This window comes from Rhinopithecus bieti, unplaced genomic scaffold, assembly GCF_001698545.2.
Source record: "Rhinopithecus bieti isolate Rb0 unplaced genomic scaffold, ASM169854v2 scaffold_36417, whole genome shotgun sequence".
In the NCBI taxonomy this organism is placed as follows: domain Eukaryota; kingdom Metazoa; phylum Chordata; class Mammalia; order Primates; family Cercopithecidae; genus Rhinopithecus; species Rhinopithecus bieti.
In genome coordinates, this window is record NW_016815677.1 from 868,590 (window position 1) to 894,591 (window position 26,002).

General features: G+C 48.6%; 1 protein-coding gene across 1 annotated transcript in view; it reads right to left on the reverse strand.

Moving 5' to 3' along the window:
* Positions 1–26,002, reverse strand: part of SHB (SH2 domain containing adaptor protein B) — a 148,323-nt gene that overhangs the window by 35,595 nt on the left and 86,726 nt on the right. The window contains exon 3 of the mRNA XM_017853567.1: positions 17,941–18,156. Coding sequence (XP_017709056.1) covers positions 17,941–18,156 — 216 coding nt within the window. The remainder of the gene's footprint in view (positions 1–17,940; positions 18,157–26,002) is intronic.

The following is a 26,002-nucleotide window of genomic DNA, read 5'->3' on the forward strand; positions in this document are numbered from 1 at the left end:
ACTTAGGGGTCATACTACATCCCCTATATTCAGATCCCCTGTATGGGACCAGGATCCAGCATCCAGGTGAGGCTGGAGCAGTGCCTAAAGCACAGGAAGGGCCATCCACATGCTCTTCTCCCTGTCCTGGGCCTGTGGGAGCATCGTTCACTCCCAGAGGCTGGGGGAGGATGCTCCCTGAGGAAGACCCTGGAGACACCACAAAGAACAGAAAGCACTGAGCTAAAACTGGAGTTGCCAGAGGGTTCCTGGAGACCAGTAGTCCACCTTGCCAGTTATCCAGAAGGGCCTGTTTCCTTCTCTGAAAAATAGGGATAATGACAGCACCCATCTCATGGGGATTAAAGCAGGTGACACACCTATAAATCTTAGCAGTGTGCCTGGAACACAGTCTGTGCTGTTATTATAAATCACACTTATTGTGTCTGCTCAATGCACACACAGTACCAGGCACCTCACAGAAGCAACTGAACCAACCTGAGTTCCTCTCCTAAGCCTGTCAGTGATTAGCTGCAAGCCTCGGCTACGCTACTGAACCTCTTCGAGTCCCTGTTTCTTGTCTCACCAGGCTGCTGTGAAGGTCAGAAGGGAGGATACTCCAGGACCTGACACACAGAGGGTGCCTAAGAAACGAGGCCAGAGCCTGCAGAAGAAGATTCCTGAAGCTGAGGCCAGCTGCAGGCCCACAAACATGTCCCTGGCTGTGCCACACAAAGGCATAAACCTCTCCTCTAATCAGCAAGCATGATTGTGGCAAGCTGTCCTCCAAGCCCGGCCAGACACACGGCAATCAACCCCCATGCTCACAGGAGGACCTGGAGAAACCTCAGTGCCAGCAGGGAAACGTGCTGTCTGCTGAAAGCGAGGAGTGTGATGAACCTGTTCTACATCTCAGCCACTGAACCATCTTCCCTATCAGGGACTATGGGGCATTTCTGTCCCTCTAAGACACTCTTTCTCCATTAACCACTTTGGAAAACAGTGGGAAGGGAGGCTCCTGACAACAGAAGGCTCCAGAGACACCGGACCCACCCACTTTCAGGACTGTGCGGAGCGTGTGGTCAGCCTGCTACCCAGCAGTGACACCGGCAGGTAGTCCACCTGCGATGACGCTCCTAATCACTCATCCACACGTACTAGGCACAGTTCAAGGCCGGGAACATAGCGGTAGGCGCAATAGACAAGGATCCCTGCCTTATGGAGCGCAGGGGCCTGGTGAGGAGAGACAGGCAATAAATCAATCTGCATATCAACGGCTGGTGACAAGTGCTACTGAGAAAAATACAGCAGGGCAGGAAAGCCCTCTCCAAAGGTGACATCTGAATAAATACCTGAAGGGAGGGAGGAACATCTGTAGGAAGGACACTCCAGACAGAAGGAAGAGCAAGTCAGGGGCCTTGGGGTGGGACTGTGCCTAGAGTGAGACACAAAATGACCCAGAGTGACTGGAAGGGAGTTGGGAAGGAAGCCGGGCTTCTAGGTCTTAGGAAGGACTCTGGCTTTGTTCTGAGAGACGTGGAGAGCCGTTCTGACCGGGCACTTCCTCACATGATTGCTGTGCTCAAAAGAGATGGAGGCAAGGGGCATGTGGGAACACTCTGGACTCTGTCTGATTTTGCTGTGAACCTAAAACTGCCCTAAAAAGTACAGTTGGCTAATTAGAGGGACAGAGAGCACACAGGAGGGCAGTGAGGCAGTGCCCGCCAGTGGTCAAATCCGGCCACATTCTGCAGGCAGAGATGGCAGGACTTGCCTGTGCATGCAAAGTGCAGCGTGAGAGGAGGAGGACTATGGGTGACCACAGGCTGTTTACCTAAGCACTGGAAGGATGGGCTGGCCTTACCCACGAGAGGAAGACTCACCAAAGGCCCTAATTAAGCTTCCAGGAAAGCAGCATGGAGGCCACGCCTTAGAGACAACTACAGCTCCGTGATGCCAGGGTTGGTGGTGTGGAGAGGGGGCAGAGCGAGGACTCGCTGGGGGTTCCTGACCTTCCTTCTGGCCACAGTTCCGTCCTGTGTCCAACTACACACAGACAGCAATGACTTCAAGGCCTTCCCAGGGGACAGGTCCTGGGGCTAGAGAGTGAGAAGGCCCTTTCCCATCAGCTGATAAGGGGGCTTTTGTGGTGGTGGGCTAAAACCTGGAGCTGGGGCCCTAGCACACACATCACCACCGGCTTCTACCCCTCCCTGGCCTTCCAGTAGCCTGGATCTCCCACTGGGGTTCCGGCTGAATGACAGCACCCTCATGGCAACAAATCATGGGACATATGGTCTTGGACAGGAGGTTGGGAGAAGGAAAGAGGTGAAGCAGGTTCTTACCCGAGCCCCTACTTTGCAGAGCCCTCCATGGGTGACCTTGGGCAGGGGAGAGCACTGGGGATGGATAGACAAACTGGGGCCACGTCATCCCGGAGACCCTTTCTAAAGAGCTTGGACTTGAACTTATGGATGGGGATAATCAGGGAATGGGCTTTAGAGACCTCTCTGAGTGCTGGTGGAGGGTGGGTTTGGGGTCAATCCTGAAGACGAGAAGACCAGTCAGGAAAAGGTGATGGAAGCTGACCCCCTCAATGACGGCAGGGATGTAGGAGCTTGACTACTTGTGGGAGTGACTCTGGGATGACTGCTGTGTGATGCCCAGATTTCTGGCTTGGGGGAGGGTGATATGCCCACTGGGATGGGCACAGAAGGGGATATGGTCAGGGAGCATGGGACCAGCCTGTACTTCTCCATGATGCCTCCCTGCTGCTAATTTTCTGGTTGTTAGGAATAGAGAGGATACAACTCAGCAGGCATCCTGGCCCATGGGGCTGCCAGTGTCAAAGGGCAGCAGAGTGGCCTGGCATAGGAAGGGGACTAAGCGGCAAGTGAGGTTCTAGGCTTAGTTTTGCCAAAGGCTCAGGAGACCGAGGGACCAGATGAATTATAAGTCACTTTCACTCCTGACATCCTGGGGCTCTACCAGCTAAAATCAGGATTGGGGGATTTCTGCCAATATAAATCTCTACAATCGATGTCCCGATACAGAAAGTGAGCAGAGAGGCATGGAGCACAGAACATGATTGTGGAGCGAGCCCAAGCTCTTCGGCGCAACCCAAAAGGTTCTCTAGGACCCGGCTGCTTGTCCAGTCTCAGGTCCACCAACCTCTTCACCTGACTCATTCCACTTACCCTCCAGAGGTCACCTATTTCAGGAAGACTTCCTGGACCTCACCTCTCCCAAGACTTGCCTTGATCTTAGCACCCTAATTGCGTGTCCTTCCTGGCTCCCGGGGAGCCTCTTGAGGGTGGGGCTGTACCATGTGCCCCTTCCCCCATGCCTAGCCCAGTTACTGGCAACAGAACAGATGCTCAATAAGTGATTAAATGAAGAAACTTAATGAGCTGCTGTTTTGCTTTATTGGGAAAAAAATTGGTTTTCATACCAGATAAATTGGATTAAAAACTAGTAACATCCTAGTCAACACTATAATTCCCCACTGAAATAATTTATACATTTGCTGGCAAGCTTAATAATATAGCCATATATCTTAGAGAGAACAGGTGGTGATGAGTGACAGGCTTAATTAGGCAAATCATTTCACCTAAAATACAAATATACGAACTCCAAGTGCAGTGATTTGGCAGGGTAAGAAAAAAAAATGTTAAGAACAAAAGCTGCAAACACAACTGCTCTCATTCCTTCTAATTAAGTTTCTCCTTAATCTGCAATTTAACATGGCAATTCTTTTAATTTAGCGATTTTTTTGCAAAAGATAAAGACACAATCCCTCAAAAGAATATCTGCATTTAGAGAAAAAAATGTGCTACCCCCGTGAGTCATGAGAATGACAGAACCTAATTAATTTCACCTATGGGCAATTAAAAATGGGAGTCGGAATCTGAAGGAGGAAAGTGAGATTTAGAGCTGGGCAGGTTGAGGCTCAGGTTGAAGCTTCCGACTTTGGTTTCGATGATGGAGACCAGATCCTGGTGGCTGATGGGAGAGACAGCCTGGTCAATATCTTTCCAAAAGTTCTGCCATGGTGACACGACTCATTCCTTGAGGCTCAGCTCAAGTGCCCCGCTTCTAGGAAGCTTTCCTGGCCCTCCCATCTGGGTTGATCTGCTTGTATTACAGATTTTATACCAATCAGTCCTGAAGTGTGGTCACTGCTAACAACAGAAGACAGCATCCAAGACACCTAGCTTAGTTCTATCCCTCCTACTGGCCCTGCCACGTGGGTAACAGGTGAGGAACAGAGGTTCAGAGGAAGGGTAGGAGGAACTCCTCCAGGGTCTCAAAGCCAGATAGCAGGGCGAGGGTCGAGCCCAGGACTGCAGGCCTGCAGGGTCAAGCTCATCCCACCCTTGGGTCTTCCTTCCCCACAAGAATACCTGAGGGCTGCTGGTCTGGCAGGAGCTGGGCCTCATCTGGCCTCCCTGCTGTGTACTTCCTACTTCTAGGCCTGGAATTACTGCCCTTCTGCTCCATCTGAATGATGTCTAGAAAAGGTCTGGCATAAATGCCACCTCCTCCACAAAGCTTACCCTGATCCCACCTGCAGAGAACCATCGTCTCCCTCTTGGTGGCTCCCAGCCCTCAGTATATCTCCTGTAGTTCAGGGGGCATCCACACCACCCTTCCCAGTCAGCCTGGGTGCTGTGGGTGCTGCGCCTGGGATTTATTTTTCTTTGCCCTCTCCAGTCTCTTGTCTGCCCCTAACTCACAGAAGTTTCATGAGGAGAAGGTGCTTGGATGAGATAAATGTGTTCCTTCAGGGTGGATCTCTTTCCACTGTCCTGTCCACTGTTCAGAGCTGGCCGGAGAGCAAACTCCAAAAAGCCGATGGATCTCTAAAGTATAGCTCTCCTGGGCTTGCAAACCCTTCCTGGCTCCCCAGTGCCCCAGGGCAAAGGGCAAATTCATTCTGGTGCTCAAGTTCCTCTGAATTTGATGTAATATGCATTTTCCCCTACAAAACCCCTGTGGGTTCCACACCCACCCTTAGGCGCCAGTCACAAAGGACAGGCAGTCCCCAGATCTATCATCTGCTTTTTTGTCTTCAGGGCTTTGCTTTGGCTAAGTCTACCCTCTAGAATCCCTTTACTTCACTATTTCTCTGCAAAAAACCCAGCTATTCTTCAGAGCTCAGCTCCAACGTTACCTCCTGAGGTAGGATTTGCTCTAGACCCCCAGGTAGAATTCCTTTCTCCTCCTCTGAGCTCCAAAGTCTGCACCACTGTCCTGGCACTGGCCTCTGTAACACTGAGGCATGTAGGTGTCTTCTCACAATTGGACACTTTGCAGAGATGGGGCCTTGTGCCTCAGTCTCCTTGGAGTCTCCCAATGGCTGACCTGCAGCTAGCTCCAATGAATGGCCCATGGCTGAAACCCACCCAGGGAATGGAGGAGCTGCAGTGGCTCGACTCACAGCTTAGGAATCAGGAGGACCTGGGTTTGAATCCTGTCTCTGTCATTACTGAGTGACTTGGGGCATGTTTCTTAAACTTCTTTGAGCCTTAGCTGCCTCATCAGCAAACCAGGGCTGACAATACCTGTACCGTGAAGGTAATAGATGACGTACCAAGGTCCAGGCAGGACCCCTATAAGCAGGTAACCCCGACCCACGGTCACATCTATGCTCTGAAACAATGCCTGTATAAGAAACCACCTCTTTTTCTATGGCTCCTGCTGAAATTCTGGAGTCAGAAGCTCTAAGAGGACAGGGCATTTCATTCTGTTTTGTTCAAGGCTAAATCCCCAATAACTAAAACAGTGCCTGATGTACAGTGGATGCTCAACATCTGTTGAAGGAATGAACCTGCACCCTGCTCAACAGGACTATAAATCTTCCATTCATCAGCCAACAAAGGAAACTCAGGAGCTGGACTCACTCCTCAAGTGACTTTGGGAACAATTTTGAAAAATGGCTTCATCTTTCTTTCTTTTTTTTTTTAAGAGCCAGGGTCTCACTCTGTCGCTCAGGCTGGAGTGCAGTGGCATGATCATAGCTCAATGTAACCTTGAACTCCTGGGCTCAAGCCATCCTTCTGCCTCAGCCTCCCAAGCAGTTGGGACTACAGGTGCATGCTACCATGCTGGGCTAATTTTTTTTTTTTTTTTAAGTTTGTAGAGGTGGCATCTCACTATCTTACCCAGGCTGGTCTTGAACTCCTGGCCTCAAGTGATCCTCCTACCTCAGTCTCCCCAAACGCTGGGGTTACAGGAAGGAGCCATCACGCCTGGCCTAGCTTACTCTTTATTTAGTGATTCCTGCTCATGGGCAGGCACCATGGAGGACTTAAAGTCTGTGTTCTTCTCTAGTCATTGTGGCAAGCCTATGAGGTCAGTGCTATTACTGCCCATGTTTTTACAAGTGAGGCCTGGTATGGTCAGGTAACTTGCCCAGGGCAATAGGAACAGGTTGCTATGAGAGGCAGTGGGTCCTAGCGCTAGCCCTTGAGCCCTCTGCTTTGGGACTGCAGCCCTGGGCAGCCTCCCCCACCCAGGAGTGCCTTTCCTGGCAGAGGTGCAATGAGAGAAGAGTTGACAGTCTGCCACACATCCTCTTGTCCTCACCACTGACCAAGGGGGTGGGCAGTGGCTCCCAGGGATAGGGGGTCATTCAAAGAGAACTGGAATGGAGCAACAGGACCCAGAGGAGACTGGTATGGTTCTCCAAGTTCTGACTGTCTGGCTGCTTCTTTCTGGCCTGAAGTCTATGACCCTCTCAGTTCTCCAGTATAAGATGAAGTTTCCTTTAAGCAGAGGCAATAAAGGTTGGAACGATGAAAAACAAGGCACCGTGTGTAGACTGACTTGCAAGGAGCTCTCAACTGCCACAAGCTTCTTAGCCCCTCTGCGGATGAGCTAGAATGCACATGGGCCACATTTGTAAACCATATGTGGCTGACAGGAGGGGCCTGAAGGCTGTTCTGGCCCTGGTGTTGGTTCACAAATGTTCTAGTACTCTATCAAAACAAAGTACAGAGGCAGAGTCAAGGTGCCCAGGGCCTTGCACACAGTCCCTGGCAGGGGTTCCTGCATAGCACCGACAGCTAGGCTGGGACTCCAGGGTGCTGGTGAGGGGGAAAGGTGGGTGAGAGTGGGGAGAGCTTGGGGTGGAGAGCACAGAAGGGGCTGCTGCCCAGGGAGCTGTGCAACCCCAGGAAGGGGCAAGGAGGGGAGATTATGCATTGGTATGGGAGGTGGGGTGGACTACATGACCCCCGGAGTCTATGAAAATGCCATCAACTTTCACAACAATGCACTAACACCTGTAGATGACTGAAACTCTGTTTGCATGACAGTGGGCCTCTGCTGTTTCAGCTTTCCAAACAATGTATTGTATCATCTCATCTGACCCTCACCAACACACAGCAAAACAAGTATTAGAATTCCTAAACAAGTATGAGAACTCCCATTTTACAGATGACATAACCGAGGCCCAGAGAGGTGAGGCCCCTTCTTCCCTCCAGTTCAAGAGTGAGTTTCGCTCACCCACCTACCCCACCTGCCCAGTGAGTGTAGGTTCCTTCCAGATACCTGTAGGACAAGCGGCTCAGCAAATGTTTGATTTGTATTTCCAGGATCACCAACAAGAGGCCTCTGTGTTCGCCTGGAAGACACACACAGACCTCAGGGCATTGTGCTGCCACTCATGATGGGAGGTGCTTGAGAACAGAGGTCCTCATTGTGAAGGGAGGCAGCCAGCAACTCACCACAAAGCAGGCAAGCGGGAAGGCTGTGAGGCAGGTGCCAGGACGCTGCCTGGGTTCCAGGAATGCTGTACACACATGTCCAAGCCTGGGATGGGGACAGCAGGCCTGGCAGAAGGGGTGTGCCTTTGTCCTCTTATTTGTGACATCCCCAGAGGAAAAATGAATGCTATTACTGGGAGCAAGGACCCCACCCTAAGATCTGCTGCTTGGCTACAGGAAATCTAAAGATAAAGCCCAATGAAGATGATGAAATAACCCGAATGCAGAGGCCTCTATGGCTGCCAAAGCAAGCCATATTTATTGTCATAACTCATTATGCAGATGGGAAATGGAGGGCTGGAAAAAGGACTGACTCACCCAGAGTCAACAGCTAGACATGAACTTGGACTTGAGTCCAGGTCTCCTGAATCCTGGAGGCCCCTATCAAGTTTAGCACAAACCCTGTGTGCAGTGTAATACAGTCTCAAAAACAACCACAGTAACCACAGTGATACAACTATGAGTACTCACTGTGCCCCCAACTCTCAGTGCATACTACCACCCCCACTGTACAGATGAGGAAACAGAGACAACTTGGCCCAGGTCATCCCACCAACAAGTGACAGCACAGGACTTTAAATCCAGATACCCCTCGCCCCGGTGCCTGAGTTCCTTCCTGAGTTTTAGGCCAGGCCCATCTGTCAAACACACAGGGAACCTACACACGTCTGATACAGTATGTCTCCTGACACTTTCACCTGCAGACACCCACAGACACTTACACAGAATCCTAGAGCCTGGGAAAGTGACTTTTTCCCCATCCACAAGCCCAAAGACCTGCAAGGAGCAGGCTGGGCATTTGTGGAAATGAGTCTCCCTGTCCATAAGACCCAAAGCCCCAGCCCCACTGTGTATGTTTCTCTGCTGCCCATTGTGGATGGCTGTGAGGGAGGCCAGGACAGATGGGGAGCGGTGGTGGAGGGACAGGCCAGGTACTGGCCACAAACATGGCTTGCCAGGGCTGCCTGCACCCGACCAGCACACCAGTCTCCAGGTCCACAATGTGGCATTTGGATTCACAGCCAATCCTCAGACAGGCAGGGACATGCTGTCCACTTCTCCCTGGGAGCTGAGGCCAGAGGTGGCAGCCACAGCAGTCAATGGCTACTCAGAAATGCCTTCCCACTGCCTCACATAGCGAGGAGACAGGTATAGAGCATGCAAGAAAGACATGAAAACACACCGTCTGTGTGTGGGCAGGCCATGAGATTTATTGGTATTCTACCGCTCCTAAGAGAACACGGGGTTGGTTTTCCTGAGACCTGATTTACTCAAATATTTTTTTTTTTTTTTTTTTTGAGACAGAGTCTCGCTCTGTTGCCCTGGCTGGAGTGAGTGGCATGATCTCGACTCACTGCAACCTCCACCTCCGGGGTTCAAGCGATTCTCCCGCCTCAGCCTCCCAAATAGCTGGGATTATAGGCACCTGACACCATGTCTCGCTAATTTTGTATTTTGGGGCCGGGGTATCTGGATTTAAAGTCCTGTGCTGTCATTTGTTGGTGGGATGACCTGGGCCAAGTTGTCTCTGTTTCCTCATCTGTACAGTGGGGGTGGTAGTATGCACTGAGAGTTGGGGGCACAGTGAGTACTCATAGTTGTATCACTGTGGTTACTGTGGTTGTTTTTGAGACTGAATTACACTGCACACAGGGTTTATGCTGAACTTGTTAGGGGCTTCTGGGATTCAGGAGGCCTGGATTCAAGTAGAGACCTGGATTCAAGTGGAGACAGGGTTTCACCATATTGGCCAGGCTGGCCTCAAACTCCTGACCTCAGGTGATCCACCTGCCTCAGCCTCCCAAAGTGCTGGGATTACAGGCATGAGTTACTGCATCTGGCCTGATTTACTCAAATATCTGAGGGCTCACTGTGTGCCAGGCACAGATCACAGGTGTGAACAAGACAGGCAGCGTCTCCAACCTCAGGGAATTTAAAAATCTCCATCCACATGAAGATCTCTAAGCTGCCAAACAGAAGAGCAAAGGTATTCTATCAACTCTTTGGTTTTTTTCCACTGAGGAGACAAAGGCACTGGGAGGAATATTTCTATCAATGTAATTAGCAGATGAAACAAAGCTATTAAACATTGATGTTTTTCTTCTCTACTTTTTTTTTAGTTTACTAAATGAATTTATTCATACGTCAAATAGAAAACCAACTGGAAAACCTGTCCCTCAGTAACACATTAGCCAAAGGAAGCAAGTGATCCCAGTTCTCTCACTGAAACCCCCCTTTCCTGGGCAGACCTGCTGTTCACACGTGTTAAACATTAATTACAACTGTTACTCATTACATAGCAAAAAGCATTTGGTACAAACACAATTGTTAATTTCCTCACAGGCTCAAGGCATTCTGGGAAGCTATACAGGAGACAGGAAGCATCATGGGAGCCTAAGGGGAGCCAGTTTGGAAGAGACAGCATTCTCCTGGCTAGAACAGGTGGTGGCGGCCAGGTTTAAGATTCTCCAAGGGACCCTCTGCAGATACTGGGGCCCTGTTTATTCTGAGCACATGAAGATGAGTCACATAGTTTGGTGGGAATAGCAAGTGTGGAGCAGTGTCCTACACACACAATGGTGGCGTTAAACCAGTTTCAGAGTGACTGTGTTTGTGGGGGACAGTGACAAGTCATGAGGGCAACATCGTATGGGTACAACTGCTTCTGCCTTGTACTGGCGTGCAAGGGAATGTCCAGCCTGACCCCAGCCACACACAGGATATCAACACAGCAGTGGAGAGAACAAGTGCTCTGCAGTCAGACTGGCCCAAGTTCACAGCTGTGTGACTATGGACAAGCTGCTCACACTCTCTGAGCTTCAGTACCGTCATCTGAGTGACGACAATGAAGTGACCCCTACCTTGCAAGGCTCTGTAGGGTTAACCCACGCTGGAATTACAATTATTGCTCAATAAATGTTAATTTCCTGTCCCTGGTTCCTCCCCATCCTTCCTTACCTTAATGAGATTATTTTAAATTAGCTAGTTGAGCTGGCTCTGAGATGATTCACAGTTGTTTAGGAAATAGACATACCTGGGGCCTTACTTTCCCTTTTAGCCTCACTTGATGAGGCTTTGAAGGCGTCAAAACTCAAGAGGGAGGCTGCCTAAGGGGTGACACCATAGCGTAAGCACCCCACAGGCTGACAGTGTCTAGTGTGTATCTAGTTATTTCAGAATAAACCAGTGTACTCCAGTACAGGGTGTAGTAGAAGGACAGAGGGGAAGGAACTGGTTGTGCCAGGGAAGGCTTCCTGGAGGTGATCTCCCCTCCCTAACTCTACCCCAACTCCACACCTAATACAAAGCATATACTCTATACACTCTATGTTCTCGAAGTGGAGTCCCCAGATGGCAGCATCATCATTACCTGGGAACTTGTTGGAAATGCAAATTCCCATGCCTCAACCCGGATCTACTGAATCAGGAACCCTGGAGGTGGAACCCCAGCAATCTGTGTAACACTTCCTCCAGGTGATTCTGAAGCCTGCAAGTTTAAGACTCACTGCTCCAGGCACAAAAGAAATCCACAGACATGTCAGACCTAGAAGAGGGAAGGTGTGGATCGGAGGAAGGCCCCGGGGACCCTCTCCTACCCAGGCGGACCAGTGGCCTAATCCTCGGAGGGATTGAGTAAAGAATGGAAGAACCAGGGGACTCGTTAGAACTGTTGCTGGATTGAGATATGGGGTTTCCTGAAGAAGTGTTGCTTTCCACACCATCCCTGCTTCCCACTGCCAAGCATTACTGGGAATGAGCTTTGGCAACAGGTCCTCTGTGGCCACTAAGTATTTCTTTACGCAGCCTGGTTTCTATGTTAAATTGAATTTTATGTAATATAGCAAGCCCTCTCTGAACACCAAAACCAATTCTTACATGCATGATCGTTTAGGGCTTATCTTGTCTTTTCGTTCAGATCTTTTGTTTTTATTTAATCATCACAGAGATCCAATGTGAGAAGTTGTGACCATCCCCATTTTACAGATAAGTAAACTAGGGCTCAAGGAGACTGAACAGTCTGTCTCAGGTCCTGAAGCAGTGAAGGGTGGAGCTGGCAGGTGAACTTGGGACTGTCTGACTCCTCCCATTGCCCCGTGGGTCCCAACATGTCCTAAACTTCTAAAATCTGCCAAGGAGCTAGCGGGGAAGACAGATAAGTACCCAAAATAAGTATGCTGAGCACTATTTGAGTCATGTGTCTTTTATCTTTGCTGGAAGGCAGACCTGACTGAGCCCAGGACACTGCCTGAAGAGTAACTTTCATGGAGACAAAGCTTCAGAGGGTGAGTCGAAATGAGATGACTTAGTTTCTCAAGAAGGTCTGGGGGGTGCCCTTCGCACACCCTCCTGTCATCTGGCTCCTCCATCAAGCTCAAGAGCTGCAGTTACTTACTTCTCAGACACAAGAGCAAATTATGAAAGACATAGCCATTTACCCACTGGGTTAAAAGGAAATGCTGGTGTATGTACGTGTATGGCCTGAGTGGCTCTGCCATGAGGTCTCCAGCTGTTCCCTTCTCCACTCTGAGCCTTAGTTTCCCCAGAAGGACAGGGAGAGTGGGACTCTATGGTATGTGGGCCCCTCTCTGTGCTGAGTGGTGGCAGGACATGACCAACCCATGGGATGGCGCTGGTTCCCCCGCAATGAAGGCATGAACCTCCAGAACCCAGTCCCTTACAGAAACCCTGGCTGGAACCATTTCAGGTGGGAAGCCACCACCCCGTAACATATCCTGGTGTAGATGTGGCAGAAATTAGTGCAAGTGAGATGAAGGGCATGCGATACTTCTTGAGGGCTGTGGGAGGATGAGAGCTCCAATCACATTTCCTGCAGCACCTTGACTAGGTTAGGGCAGGGGCTCTGGAGTTGGAGCTGACAGGTTCAAAGTCCAGCTCTGCTGCTGACCAGCCATGGGCTGGGCCCCCGGCCAAGTTATTTCTTCTCATGGGATCTTAGCTTCCTTGTCTGTACAAGGAGGAAACTAACCTCCCAGAGAGTGATTGTGAGGACTGAATGAGACAATGCACACAGAAAGTGCTAAGTGCTAGCAACGATGCCAGTACTTTCCTGATGTGATACCCATCAAGTCTCAGCAAGACCCTTCTGAAGTGGGAACTACTGGTCTCACTTCCCAGGTGGGGAAACTGAGACTCCCAGGACACGTTCATTCCCAGTCCTCACACTGGTCCTTCAGAGGTGTGAAGACACCAAATCCATGCCACCTCCACCGGAGTCTGCTTCTACAGGCTATCCGCCCCAGCTCCTTGGTCCCTGCCTATGGACCCCTCCCTACATGGCCACTTTCTGCTTGGGTTCCATTTGTCCATCTTGCAATCTGTGCCACAAAGGCCGGCAACCAGGTAGACCTGCCACACCAATCTGCACCACCCCCAGACACCATCCAAGGCTCCTTGTCCCTTTCCCGACATTGGGCAGGGGATGTCACATAGGCCTCATGTGGGCCCGAGTTGCATCTGGCAGGGGTGGGTTGGGGACAGAGCAAGAAGGCCATTTCTAGACCCACCTGCCAGCCTTGCAATTTGTTGGTTGCTGTAAAGACTCCTGGGATGATTCAAAGTGGGCCAGGAACAGAGTCTAGCCTGCTCTGGAAGGCAGGCGTCTCTGCCGGGTGGGAAGGGGGCTGACAGCCTGATGGAAGCCACACCACTTCTCTGTGGAGGCAGAGCTGCAGCCAGTAGCCGGTGGTGGAACCTGACTGGGCACTGTCCTGGGGATTGGGATCCGACAGTGGGAGTGGGGGTCTGGTGAGGCCAGTCAGCTTCCTGGAGAAGAGCAGGTAATGAACACCCAGGCTTTGCTCTTGGGACAGCTCCAAGTATTTCTCACCAACAACTCTCCGAATCCTTAATAAAATTCCGTGTCGGCCATTCTCAGAGAAGGGGAAACTTTCATTCCTGAGAAGTTGGGGCCACCTCACACACTCTAAGAGCTGTTTTCGTGACAACTGGGAAGTGGTAACTGAGCCTTCCGTGGTGGCAGCCCCAGCCTGATGAGATGGGAAGGAAGGCGCTGACTTCCAGAAACACTGCCCAAGAAGGGCGCTCCGGTGGAGAATGCTGAGGCAGTGCCTGAGAGGCGCCTCTTTTCATGAATGCAGTTCGGGACAGTGCTTTGAAAGCTGCAAGGAACTTTTGCTTCATAGATAGATGGAGATAATTCAGCCATCTTCCCCTCTCCCCATCTCTGATCAGCATGCTGGGGTTCTGATGGGATGAAGCCTAGATGCATCCCCAGAGCTGGTTGCAGACTGACCTCCCAGGACACACCCTCTGTCAGAGCCCTGCCTTGCTCAAGCTTCTGCTTGCAAACCCCCCAGTGATGGGAAGCTCATTACACACATTCAGGTCTAACCAAAATTCTTACCCTTCACCTGAGCCCTAAATCCCTGTGACTCCCACTTGGCAGGCCCAGGTCTGTCCCTTAAGGGTCCCCCACACTCTCAAATTTCCTTTGGAAATTTGAAAGCACTGACCCCGTTCCCAGCCCAAGTTTAATCCAGGCCAAATCTGCACAATCAGTGAATATAAGGGGTGAAAGGAGAGGGTAATGATTTTGGCCAGCCAATTCCATCCCATACAAGCTCTTCCTCCAGCTACAGATCCTGCATCTCAGGCTCCAAAGACTCAGTGCAGAGAGCTCCCAAAAGCCAAGAAAAAACTGCACAGGGCATTTCCGACAGGTACTATGCTATGGATGGGGCCCAGCTAAGCTGCCTTACTCACTGACCACACCAACGACTCACTCAAGTGTGAGTGCATACACTTGCACACACACCCACACACATGCAGGTGGACGTACACTCTCACAGGCACACACAACACTGACTCAGGTGGGGGTCCTTGCCGTCATTCCCCGGCAGCTGCACTTCTGGTCTTACCCATGGGGCTGTGGCAACACATCAGCAATTTAACCGAGCTACTTCAATTCGTCCTCGTCACCTGAGAGATGGCCCACCCACCTCTCCACTTTCCCTCCAGCGACAGGAAACAGTGAGGATGCTTCTCGCCTGCCAATGAAGCACCTAATGGACTCTGTCCACAGACATGGGGAGAGAAGGCTGGTGACCATAGGACCCCTCCAGCCCCTGAGTGAGATGGTCTCCTCCTTCTATGCCCCAGGAGGCAGAAGTGAGCCAAAAGCTGCTTGGTAAAAGCACAGCCAGCACCCACCCTGGAGCAGGACCCACAGAGGCCAGTGACTGGATGAGACACAGACCTGGATGTGATTCTGTGTCTATCTTCTATCAACAGCCCAATAACTCAGACTGACCGTGACACCTGTGATGGCAACTCTACCACACAAAACCCAAGCCAAAACGGATGCTTGTGGGCTCAGAAACTCATTCTGAGACAGTTCCATCTGAGACCTTATGATCCTTTGTGAACAACTAAATGTACAGGAGTCCTAAAACCACCTTTGGGCAGAAGTGGGCAAGTTCTGGCCTGAGAGTTTTCAAAGATGATGTCCAATAGGGGAACTGCTTTTCACTTTCACAAATCACCTGGGATCTTGTTACAACAGATTATGACTCACAGGCCTGGGATGGGACTTGAGACCCTGCATTTCTAACCAGCCCTGGCTGCTGGTTCAGGGACTACACTTTGAGTAACAAGATGCCAGGCTAGACTAGACCGTCAGAGGCAAGGGCAGCCCCTGAGAGGCCCACAGGTGGTCAGTCCAGGGGAGGGTGAGACCCCAAACCTGCCTGTGGTGCTACATTATAATGTGGGCCCCAGGTGTCTGGGAAAGTTGCCACATGAGCCTTTTTAGCCCTTTAATCAAACTCGTGTTTGCAAAGAGTAAGTTCTTGGATGGCCCCAGTTACTCCCATGCCCAGAGAAGCACAGCCCCTGATCAGCCATTCCCAGGGCACAGGCCTTGGATTCCTTTGGTTCAAGGGACTAGAGGAGGCTGTCAAATGCACAGGAGAGGCCTGGGGCAACTAAGAACCCCCAGTCATAGGATGACTCTTATCTTTGGCTCTCAGTCAGGAGCTGGGGCTCCAGAAAGGTGATGGGACAGGTTGTTTTTGAGGACCTCACAGCCTGGCAGGTGAGACCAAAACAGAACTAACCCTGATGTGGTGTGAGAAATGTTCCCCCAGTGATGTATGCAGGAAACTCGACAGACCCATAGGGGCAGCAGGAAGCCTGTGGGGTGCATGGCTGTGTAACAGGGAGGGCTTGGAGAGATGATAATGTTTAAGCTGGACCTCAAAGGAGGCATAGGATTGTTCCAGATAAGACAGGCAGGGAAGGGCATTTTAGCTAGAAAAAAGGGATTTGCTCAACGCATGCTATATTCAAGGAACTGTGAGTAATCTGTGTTGGAATGGCTAGAACAGCAATTAAGGGGCCTGGGATAAGGGCAGGGTAGAGGCCTCACTGTTTGGGGTTAGAAAGGGAGAAAGAGTCTAGTTATATATGAAAAAGGGGGAGATTTAAGGCAAAATAAATTTTAAACAAATTAAAATAAAAGTTTCCCTTTATGACTGTCAGTGTGGTAGGAATTAAATGTCACTCACTGTCTCTCTTTTTACATGCCTAAACTCTCAGATACCTAAACATTGTTTGGCATCTGGCTTTTCATCTCTTAACAACAGACATAAGCATTTCTCTAGGTTGTTATGAACTCTTGCTAAACATCACCTTTTAGAGGCTGCACAACATTCCAATATTCCACCACACAGACGCACAGAAATCCAGCCCCCATTGCTGGACATTTGGGTTGCTCTCAATTTTCCGTGATTATAAACAATGCCTTTTCTGAATTTTGTTTGTTTTTTATTTTTATTTTTTGCTCTTGTTGCCCAGGCTGGAGTGCGATGGTGCAATCTCGGCTCACCGCAACCTCTGCCTCCCAGGTTCAAGCGATTCTCCCACCTCAGCCTCCCGAGTAGCTGAGATTACAGGCACGTGCCACCACGTGCCACCACGCCCAGCTAATTTGGTATTTTTAGTAGAGACGGGTTTTCTGCATGTTGGTCAGGCTGGTCTTGAACTCCCAACCTCAGGTGATTCACCCGCCTCGGCCTCCCAAAGTGCCAGGATTACAGGTGTGAGCCACTGCGCCCGGCTTTCTGAATTTTTTTATCATAACTTTGGCATAGATTTTGAGGCGTGGGATTAGAATAAAAAGGTGTGAGCTTAGGTTTATGATTTATGATGCACATGCCCAAGATCACTTTTCAAAAGGGCTGTGGGAGAGGAGTTCTAGAAACGTGACAAATACCCAGATTCTAGAAAAACCAGCCTCTGAGTAGGGAGGAAGGGGACACCCAAGTCACTCAAAGGGCTCTTGGCCAGGGGAAGGTCATCTGGGAGGGGCTGAGCTCTGCCCATCACCTGTGCTCTGTGAGCAGGTGCACGCTGAAGCTGGGATAGAAGACACAGCAGCCCTGTGAACCCTGCAGGCCTAGATCAGCTCGCAGCACTGGGTGGGCTCACCGGGCCGGCTCAGGGCCAACAGAAGCTGCTGTGCACACTGGTTTCCTCTTACTTTCTAAGAAAGTTCCTTCTGAAAACTGAAATCAGGCCAGGCGCGGTGGTTCACACCTGTAATCCCTGCACTTTGGGAGGCCGAGGTGGGTGGATCACCTGAGGTCAGGAGTTTCAGACCAGCCTGGCCAACATAGTGAAACCCCGTCTCTACTAAAAATACAAAAAATTAGCTGGGCAATGTGGCAGGCACCCGTAATCCCAGCTACTCAAGAGGCTGAGGCAGAAGAATCACTTGAACCTGGGAGGTGGAGATTGCGGCGAGCCGAGATCGTGCCATTGTGCTCCAGCCTGGGCAACAAGAGCGAAACTCCGTCTCAAAAAATAAAAAAACTGAAAACTAAACTCTTGGTTTCAGTGAGCTACGGCATTATCAATAAATAGCACCACGACAGAGCCAGACAATGACAGCATCTGAGCCATCTCTGAAAAGTGCAGAGGCTGGAACACTGAGACCCTGGAAGCCAGGCCCAGAATTTCTCCTTGGCCTGGTTTCCCTTCCCTCACCTCTCCCTGTCCTCTGCAGCCTACATCTTTGAGGGTACTGAAAAAAAAGACCACCCAATTAGATTATTAAACAGTCCTGGAGTTTGTCCTGAGCGCAGGCAGGGACCAAGATGAGTGCTGAGCATGGCTCAGCAGCTGCCTCCTGAGCAGCGTCAGGGCTCCTTACCTGCCAGGGCTGGGATGGTGACTCGGTTCCACTCCCAAGGTTGGTCGTACTCATCAGCAGGCCTGTCATCATCCTGGGGCAGCTTGCTCTCCCGCAGTCGGGGGCTGACTGTGCTCTCCGAGTCCGAGTCAACACTTTGGCCTTCAGGTTCGTAAGGGGTGTCATATAACTGGATACCTTTATGTTGGGACCGGACGCTTTCCTGCCTCTGAAATTCTGCAGGCAAAAAGGAAGGAAGCAGAGATTAAATGGAAGTGCGGTACGCGCTTCCTCACCTGGATTCCCACCCAGAAACACCACAAACTCAGAGCTGCCAGTGGGGTGGTGAGGGTGACAGAGAGACAGACCTCTGTCTGGGTTTTACCTACCCCACCAACCCCCAATGCCGTGTCTCTGCTCTTCCTGGGCCAGGCTTGCTCACAAGGCTCACAGGCTGGCAGACCGAATGACAGCCCTGCCTCCATCCACTCATGAATCTCAGTCTTAAGAGGCAGAGCCCAGATGTGAACATGATGCTCCAGGTGTGTCCTGATGTCCACCCAGAACACGCAGAGCTTCTGACTCCTTGCTTCATGGGCAGGCTGGGGTCTTTCCCTCTAGGGCAGTTCCTTGCCCTCTTTGGACTTTCAGTCATCATCTGTACAAGTAAAAGACTAGGCCATGCAGTTCCCACAAGCATCCAGTTTCCACCTGCTCACACATTCATTTGAAAGAACCAGCAAGAGCCTCCCCAAGGAGACCAGAGGCCACTTTTCTCCCCTGCAAAGGCTGAGTGACCCCTTCACTTTATTTCTACCTCCCTCAGAACATCTTCTAAATAGACTGAATTCATTCAGGGATTTGAGAGGGTGTCCAGCTTCACTTCTGAATAAAGAAAGCAAGCTCTTAATCTTCTAGAGAAGATGCTAAGGCCTGGCACTGGTGTGGGCTGAGGGGTGACTGCCTGTCTAGATGAGGTCCCAGAAAGGAGGTGTTCATTTTGGCTGCTGCTCAGTCCTGGGAGGCCAGTGGTAGTTGGAAGGATGGATGCTAGGATGCTAAAATCAGGCACTTCCCGGTCAAACAGGGAAATTTGACCTGCTGTTTGATCATGGATACTATGTGCATGGCCCGAGCAGGGAATGTGGGGAAGGTTTACCATGGAGGTTGGTTTCAGGAACCCCACTGTTCCCAGCAGACACAACATGTGCCTAAATCGCCATCATGCTTGGCAGCAAAGGGGGCTCAGTGCAGGACCTGGGAGTGGCAGGGCAGGAGGGAAGGGAGATGGCATTTGAGCCATCAGCTCGGACAACTGGAAACAGGAGAGGGGCAGCTTCCTGGTGGTAGGACCAGGACAAGCCAATGCAATGAGGCTGGAAAGAACGTGCTTGCTGCCTACTTTATTTTTTATTGTGGTAAAATACATATAATAACATTGAGCACCATTTTATTTTATTTATTTTATTTTATTTTATTTTATTTTATTTATTTATTTTTTTAGATGGAGTCTCACTCTGTTACCCAGGCTGAAGTGCAGTGGTACAATCTCAGCTCACTGCAAACTCTGCCTCCCGGGTTTACACGATTCTTGTGTCTTAGCCTCCCAAATAGCTAGGAGCACAAATGTGCATCACCACACCTGGCTAATTTTTGTATTTTTAGTGGAGACGGGGTTTTGCCATGTTGGCCAGGCTGGCCTCGAACTCCTGACCTCATGTGATCTGCCCACCTCCACCTCCCAAAGTGCTGGGATTACAGGTATGAGCCACCACACCCAGCCAACATGACCATTTGAGCCATGATTAATGTACAATTCAGTGACATTAGGTACATTCACACTGTTGGTAACCTTTGGTACCATCCATCTCTAGAACGTTTTCATCTTCCCAAACTGAAACCCTGTACCCATTAAACACTAACTCCCCATTATCCCTCCGCAGCCTCCACAATTACCCTTCTCTTTCTGTCTCCATGAATCTGATCAGTCTAGGCACATCCTGAACAACGTGGAATCATTCAGTTTCATAATGTTTTCAAGGTTCTTCCATGCTGTAGCATGTGTATGACTTTCCTTTTTCAGGCTAATATTCCATCATTATGTATATTCACTGTCCATGTTGGCTAGAGCACCAGGTCCAAGGAGGTGAGGGAGTAGACGTGAGGCTTGATGCAAAAGGGGTGAGGACTATAAGTGAGCTATTTCAATGCTCTCTTGAGGCCTTCCCGAAATCAGAATTCGGATGGCATAAAGATATGGCAGAAGCCACGGGAGTTATGCTCCTTGAAGAGCAGCTGATAAAACACACACAAATGACATTAGCCCTTCTGAGAAAGAGAGCTGCTTTCAGGCTGGGCTTTATGATCCAGGTTGGCTCATGTGGACACACGCCCTGATGAAATAGAAGCTAAGGATGCTGTGCCTGTGATCGTTAGTATTTACATGAATTAACTTTATGCTAGTATTTCTCAAACTTTATTTAGCCATGTGACTTCACGACTTGGGCCATTTCTGCCTACCAGTTGGGTGGTTACTTACCATTTTTATTTATCTTGCCTCACTTTTTAGATAAAATAACTCATTTAAAAAAGAGAAGTTGGATCACCATCCCATAAGCCATCATTCTTTGCCAAAAATAGATACTAAGCAGAATGAATGAGAACCAACAATGCCTGCTGGGAAGTTGAGCGTGGGGCTTGCTTTCTCTGCTGAGAGGGGAGATTTGCAAGTGTTGGAGAGCCACTGGGAAATGCAATCAGCAGACAGACACTTTCTCTGGCAAATATGAATAACGTTCTCTCTCCAGAAAGAGAAAGAATAAAAAGGGAAAAAATCTTCTCACTATGTAGTTCTCAGGACACCTAATACCACATCGATGAGAAGGTGTCCCATATTTTGGTAAACATAGCTTTTGTTGGGTCGCATGAGTAAACTGGGATCATTTATTAATTTTGAGGATGATGCTTCCTTTTTTTTTTTTTACAGAGGGAGGAACAGGAAAAGAGAAGGGAAAAGCTATAGAGTGGTAGGACTTTGTCACTTTAAGGTGAAGACCAACTGTTAAGCACGGTGGACAACTTCGTAAATCACTAAATCTACCAAACTATCTAATCTGCTACTTATTGCTTTGTAGGGTCCTCATTACCTGGATTCGTCTTCCTCAGTTCTGAGGAGTGAAGTCTAGCCTCCTGTCTGCAGAATTCTGGGGGCTGAGGATACGGCAGCTAAGAAGGCACTGATCTGGGAAAACCACCTTCCTCTTCACCCTCCTTCACAAAAGCAGGACCAGCAACCACTCCCATGTACACAGTTGATGAAGCACTTTTCATGCAATTCACCATTTAATCTAAAGGAACCACAAACAATTCACAGATGTACTTCCCGTTGGGCCCCTGATAATCAGGAGTGCTTTTGTTCACTCTCACGCCAAAGAGATACTCAGTGAATGTGGTGGGATAAATGAAAGAGAACTGGCAGCCAGAAACCACTGTTTACCCCCAAATTCCAGATACTTTATGAAAGTCCCTGACAGCAGTGATAAAGGATCTGGGACAATATGCCAAATGCATACAGTTTAGTGTTACACAATATGCAGAAGAGACAGATATTCTACATAAACACCAGCCTTAAAGGGAAACATGTGCAGTGAACAGATTAGCTATTAAATCAGAGGACTTGTACATACACTCTCATGCAGGATTTATTGTTCCAGAAGCATCTGCACCTTACCAAAGCTGGGCTAGTAATGGCATGCAGTTAGGGCAGGGGATGTTAAAACGGTAATCATTAAAACAAGCCTCCCCCGCTATATTACATGGCGAATTCAAATTTTCATTAAGGCCTAGACAATAGGGAACAGTTAAGTAAATTATGGCCTGTTAACTGGATGGAATATTAAGCAGCCATTAAAACGATAAATCTGAAGATTATGTAGCAACATGGAAAACCGTGCATGAAATTATGCTAAGCTAAAAAGTAAAATGCAAGATTGTTTATGTGTGGAGGGCAAAGCATAACGCCGGCTTTTTAAACAAGTCTCAATGTGAGCAGGGCCCCACAGGGAATTCTGCTCCTTGCCTGGGCATTGGTAAATACCGACATCACACATTTGGCCTATAATATCTACACTGTGATGACAGCAATGTTGTAAGTACAGACATTCACAACACCAAGAGCTGTAAAACCCAATACAGGAAGGTAAACAGCTACTGTGTAGAGGAGAAGGGATTATCGCATAATTATTTTTGAAAGTTGTTTTAAATAATGAATAAAGACACTAGAGCAGAAAAAATGTGATTAAGATGAGAAGCACACGAAAGTAAATAGGATTTTAAGCCCCATGAGAGTAAATATGATTTAAAGCAGGTTGGGCTTCCAGGAGCTGTGTGTTTAGGAAGCAGCTGCCTTTCCCTGAGAAAATGCCCATTTGGGAGCATCTTCTCTCCTGGGAGAGGTTCACCAACAGCCCCAGGACATCGAAGGCCCTTGTGCCAGGCCAGCTCGCCAGATGTTGCTGCCTCCTGCCTAACTACCAGGCCCGTCCTCCTTATTAGCTGGGCCAATCCACGAGGGTCCAGAGACCGATCTCACAGGGGAGTCTGTGACCATATGTTTTAAGTCACAAGTTATCTGGACATCACCATCTACACATTCATGCAAAATGACCTTTAATATTAGGTAGCAGGCTGTAATTTCGTGCCTCTTAGGCAGAGAGCAGAAACATTAACAGGGTGGGGGTTTCTGTTGACCTCTGGAGCAGAAAGGTTTGCAAGTAGAACTACATACACAGAAAGAACAGGATAATAAAGCACTTTCTTTAGAATCAGAGAACGTTAGAACTGAAAGGGACCCTAAGAATTTGCCTGGGCCCGTTCACTAGGAGAGCTAGGCGGGTGTGCTGTCCATAGACTGCGGCCATGGTGGAGTCTGCCCATGGGAATGTGGAGAAGGTTAAGGGCTGGGGAAAGAGAGCAGACGATAATCCTGAGAGGATATAATGGGGGTTTAAAAGATTGCCCAGTCCACAAGCAACAAGCTATACTTTGCTCCAGTATTCACCAAATTTGTGCCTCCCTGAAAAAAAAAAAAACTCACCAAAGTTGGGTGCAGTGGTTCATGCCTGTAACCCCAGCACTTTGGGAGGCCAAGGTGGGCAGATCGCTTGAGGTCAAGTGTCCGAGACCAGTCTGGCCAACATGGTAAAACCCCATCTCTACTAATAATACAAAAATTAGCCGGGCATGGTAGTAGGCACCTGTAAAAGTTTTTGGTTTTCCAATGCATACAAAAGTTATATTTATATTATACTGTACTATGGTAAATGTGCAATACCACTGCCTTAAAAAAATGTAGTACTTTAATTGAAAAAGTATTTTATTGCCAAAAACTGTTTACAATCATCTGGGCCTTCAGTGAGTCATCCTTTTGCTGGTGGAGGGTCTTGCTTTGATGTTGATGGTTGCCGACTGATCAGGGTGGTAGTTCCTGAAGGCCAAGGTGGCTGTGGAAATTCCTTTTTTTATGCCCCTCCCCGCAACTGGGGAAATTTCTTAAAATGAGACAATAAAATTTGCCGCAGATTGACTCTTCCTTTCACGAAAGATTTCTCTGTAGGGAAATGCTGTTTTATAACATTTTACAAACAACAGAACTTCTTTCAGAATTGGAGTCAATCTTTTCAAACTCTGCTGCTGTTTTATCAACTAAGTTTATGTACTATTCTAAATCCTATGTTGTCATTTTAACAATGTTCCCAGCATCTTCACCAGGAATAGATTCCATCTCAAGAAAACTGTCTCTGCTCATCCATAAGAAGCAACTCTATTTGTTCAAGTTTGATCATAAGAGTCCCACAATTCAGTCATATCTTCAGACTCCACTTCTAATGCTAGTTCTCTTGTTATTTTCATCATATTTGCGGTTACTTCCTCCACTGAAGTCCTGAAGGTCTCAAAGTTATCTGTGAGGACTGGACTCTTCTTCCAAACTCCTATTAATGTGGCTATTTTGACCTCCTTTCATGAATCACAAATGTGCTTAATGGCTTCTAGAACAGTAAATCTTCCCCAGAAGGTTTTCAATTTACTTTGCCCAGGTCCATCAGAGGAATCACTATCTCTGGTAGCTACAGCCTTATGAGACGTATTTCTTAAATAATAAGACTTCAAAGTTGAGATTACTCCTTGATCCATGGGCCGCAGAATGGATGTTGTGTTAGCAGGCATGAAAACAACATTCATCTCTTGTACATCACCAGTAGAGCTCTTGGGTGACCAGGAACAGTATCAATGAGCAGTAATATTTTTAAAGGAATCTTTTTTCCTGAATAGTTGGTCTCAAAAGTGGGCTTAAAATATTCAGTAAACCATGCTGTAAACAGAGGAACTGCCATCCAGGCTTCGTTGTTCCATTCACAGGGCATGAGCAGAGTAGATTTAGCATAATTCTTAAGGGCTCTAGCATTTTTCAGAATGGCAAATGAGCATTGACTTCAACTTACAATCACCAGCTGCATTAGTCCCTAACAAGAGGCAACCTGTCCTTTGAAGCTTTGAAGCCAGGCATTGACTTCTCCTCTATGGCTCCGAAAGTCCTAGATGGCATCTTCTTCCAGTAGAAGGCTGCTTTGTCTACATTGAAAATCTGTTGTTTTGCGTAGCCTTCTTCATCAATGATCTTAGCTAGATCTTCTGGATAACTTGCTGCAGCTTCTACATCAGCACTTGCTCCTTCACCATGCACTTGCATGTTATGGAGGTGGCTCCTTTCCTTAAAGGAATCAACCTCTGTTAGCTTTTCTGAAGCTTCCTCCACTCTTTCAGCCTTCACAGAATTGAAGAGTTAGGGCCTTGCTCCAGATTAGGCTTTAAGGGAATTTGTGGCTGGTTTGAGCTTCTATCCAGACCAAACTCTCTCCATAATGGCAATAAGGCTGTTTTGCTTTCTTTTTGATTGTGTATTCGCAGGAGTGACACTTTTAATTTTCTCCAACAACTTTCCCTTTGCATCCACAACCTGGCTAACTATTCGGTGCAAGAGGCCTACCTTTTGGCCGATCTCGGTTTTTGACATGCCTTTCCCTGTAGGCTTATTTCTAAAGTTTTGGTTTAAAGTGAGAGATGTATGACTCTTCCTTTCCTTTGAACATGTAGAGGCCATTGTTGAATTATTAATAGGCCTAATTTCAATATTGTTGTGTTTTACAGGATAGAAAGGCCCAAGGAGAGGGAAAGAGATGGAGGAATGGCCAGTGAGTGGAGCAGTCAGAACACACATAACATTTATTAAGTTCGCCGTCTTATGTGGGTGCAGTTTGTGGTGCCCCAAAACAATGACAATAGTAACATCAAAGATCACTGATCACAGGCCACTGTAACAGCTATAATAATAAAAAAGGTTTGAAATATGAGAATTACCAAAATGTGCCACAGAGACACAAAGTGAGCGCATGCTGTTGGAAAAATGATGCTGACAGACTTACTAGACAGAAGGCTGACACAAACTTTCATTTTGTAAAAAAATGCAATACCTGCAAACCACAACGAAACAATGCATAATAAAATGAAGTATGCATAAACATTTTATTATGGAGAGTCTCAAAATCTATATTTTGAAAGAGGATGGGCCAGATGTGGTGGCTCACGCCTGTAATCCTAGCACTTTGGGAGGCCGAGGGGGGTGTGGATCACCTGAGGACAGGAGTTCGAGACCAGCCTGGCCAACATGGTTAAACCCCGTCTCTACTAAAAATACAAAAATTAGCTGGGTGTGGTGGTAGGCACCTATAATCCCAGCTACTGGGAATGTTGAGGCAGGAGAATCGCTTGTACCCAGGGAGCAGAGGTTGCAGTGAGCTGAGACTGCGCCACTTAACTCCAGCCTGGGCAAAAGAGCAAAACTCCGTCTCAAAAAAAATGGATAAGCAGGCTGGGCATGGTGGCTCACACCTGTAATCCCACCACTTTGGGAGGCCGAGGCGGGCAGATCATGAGTTCAGGAGATTGAAACCATCCCAGTTAACACGGTGAAACCCTGTCTCTACTAAAAATAGAAAAAAACAATTAGCCAGGTATGGTGGCACAC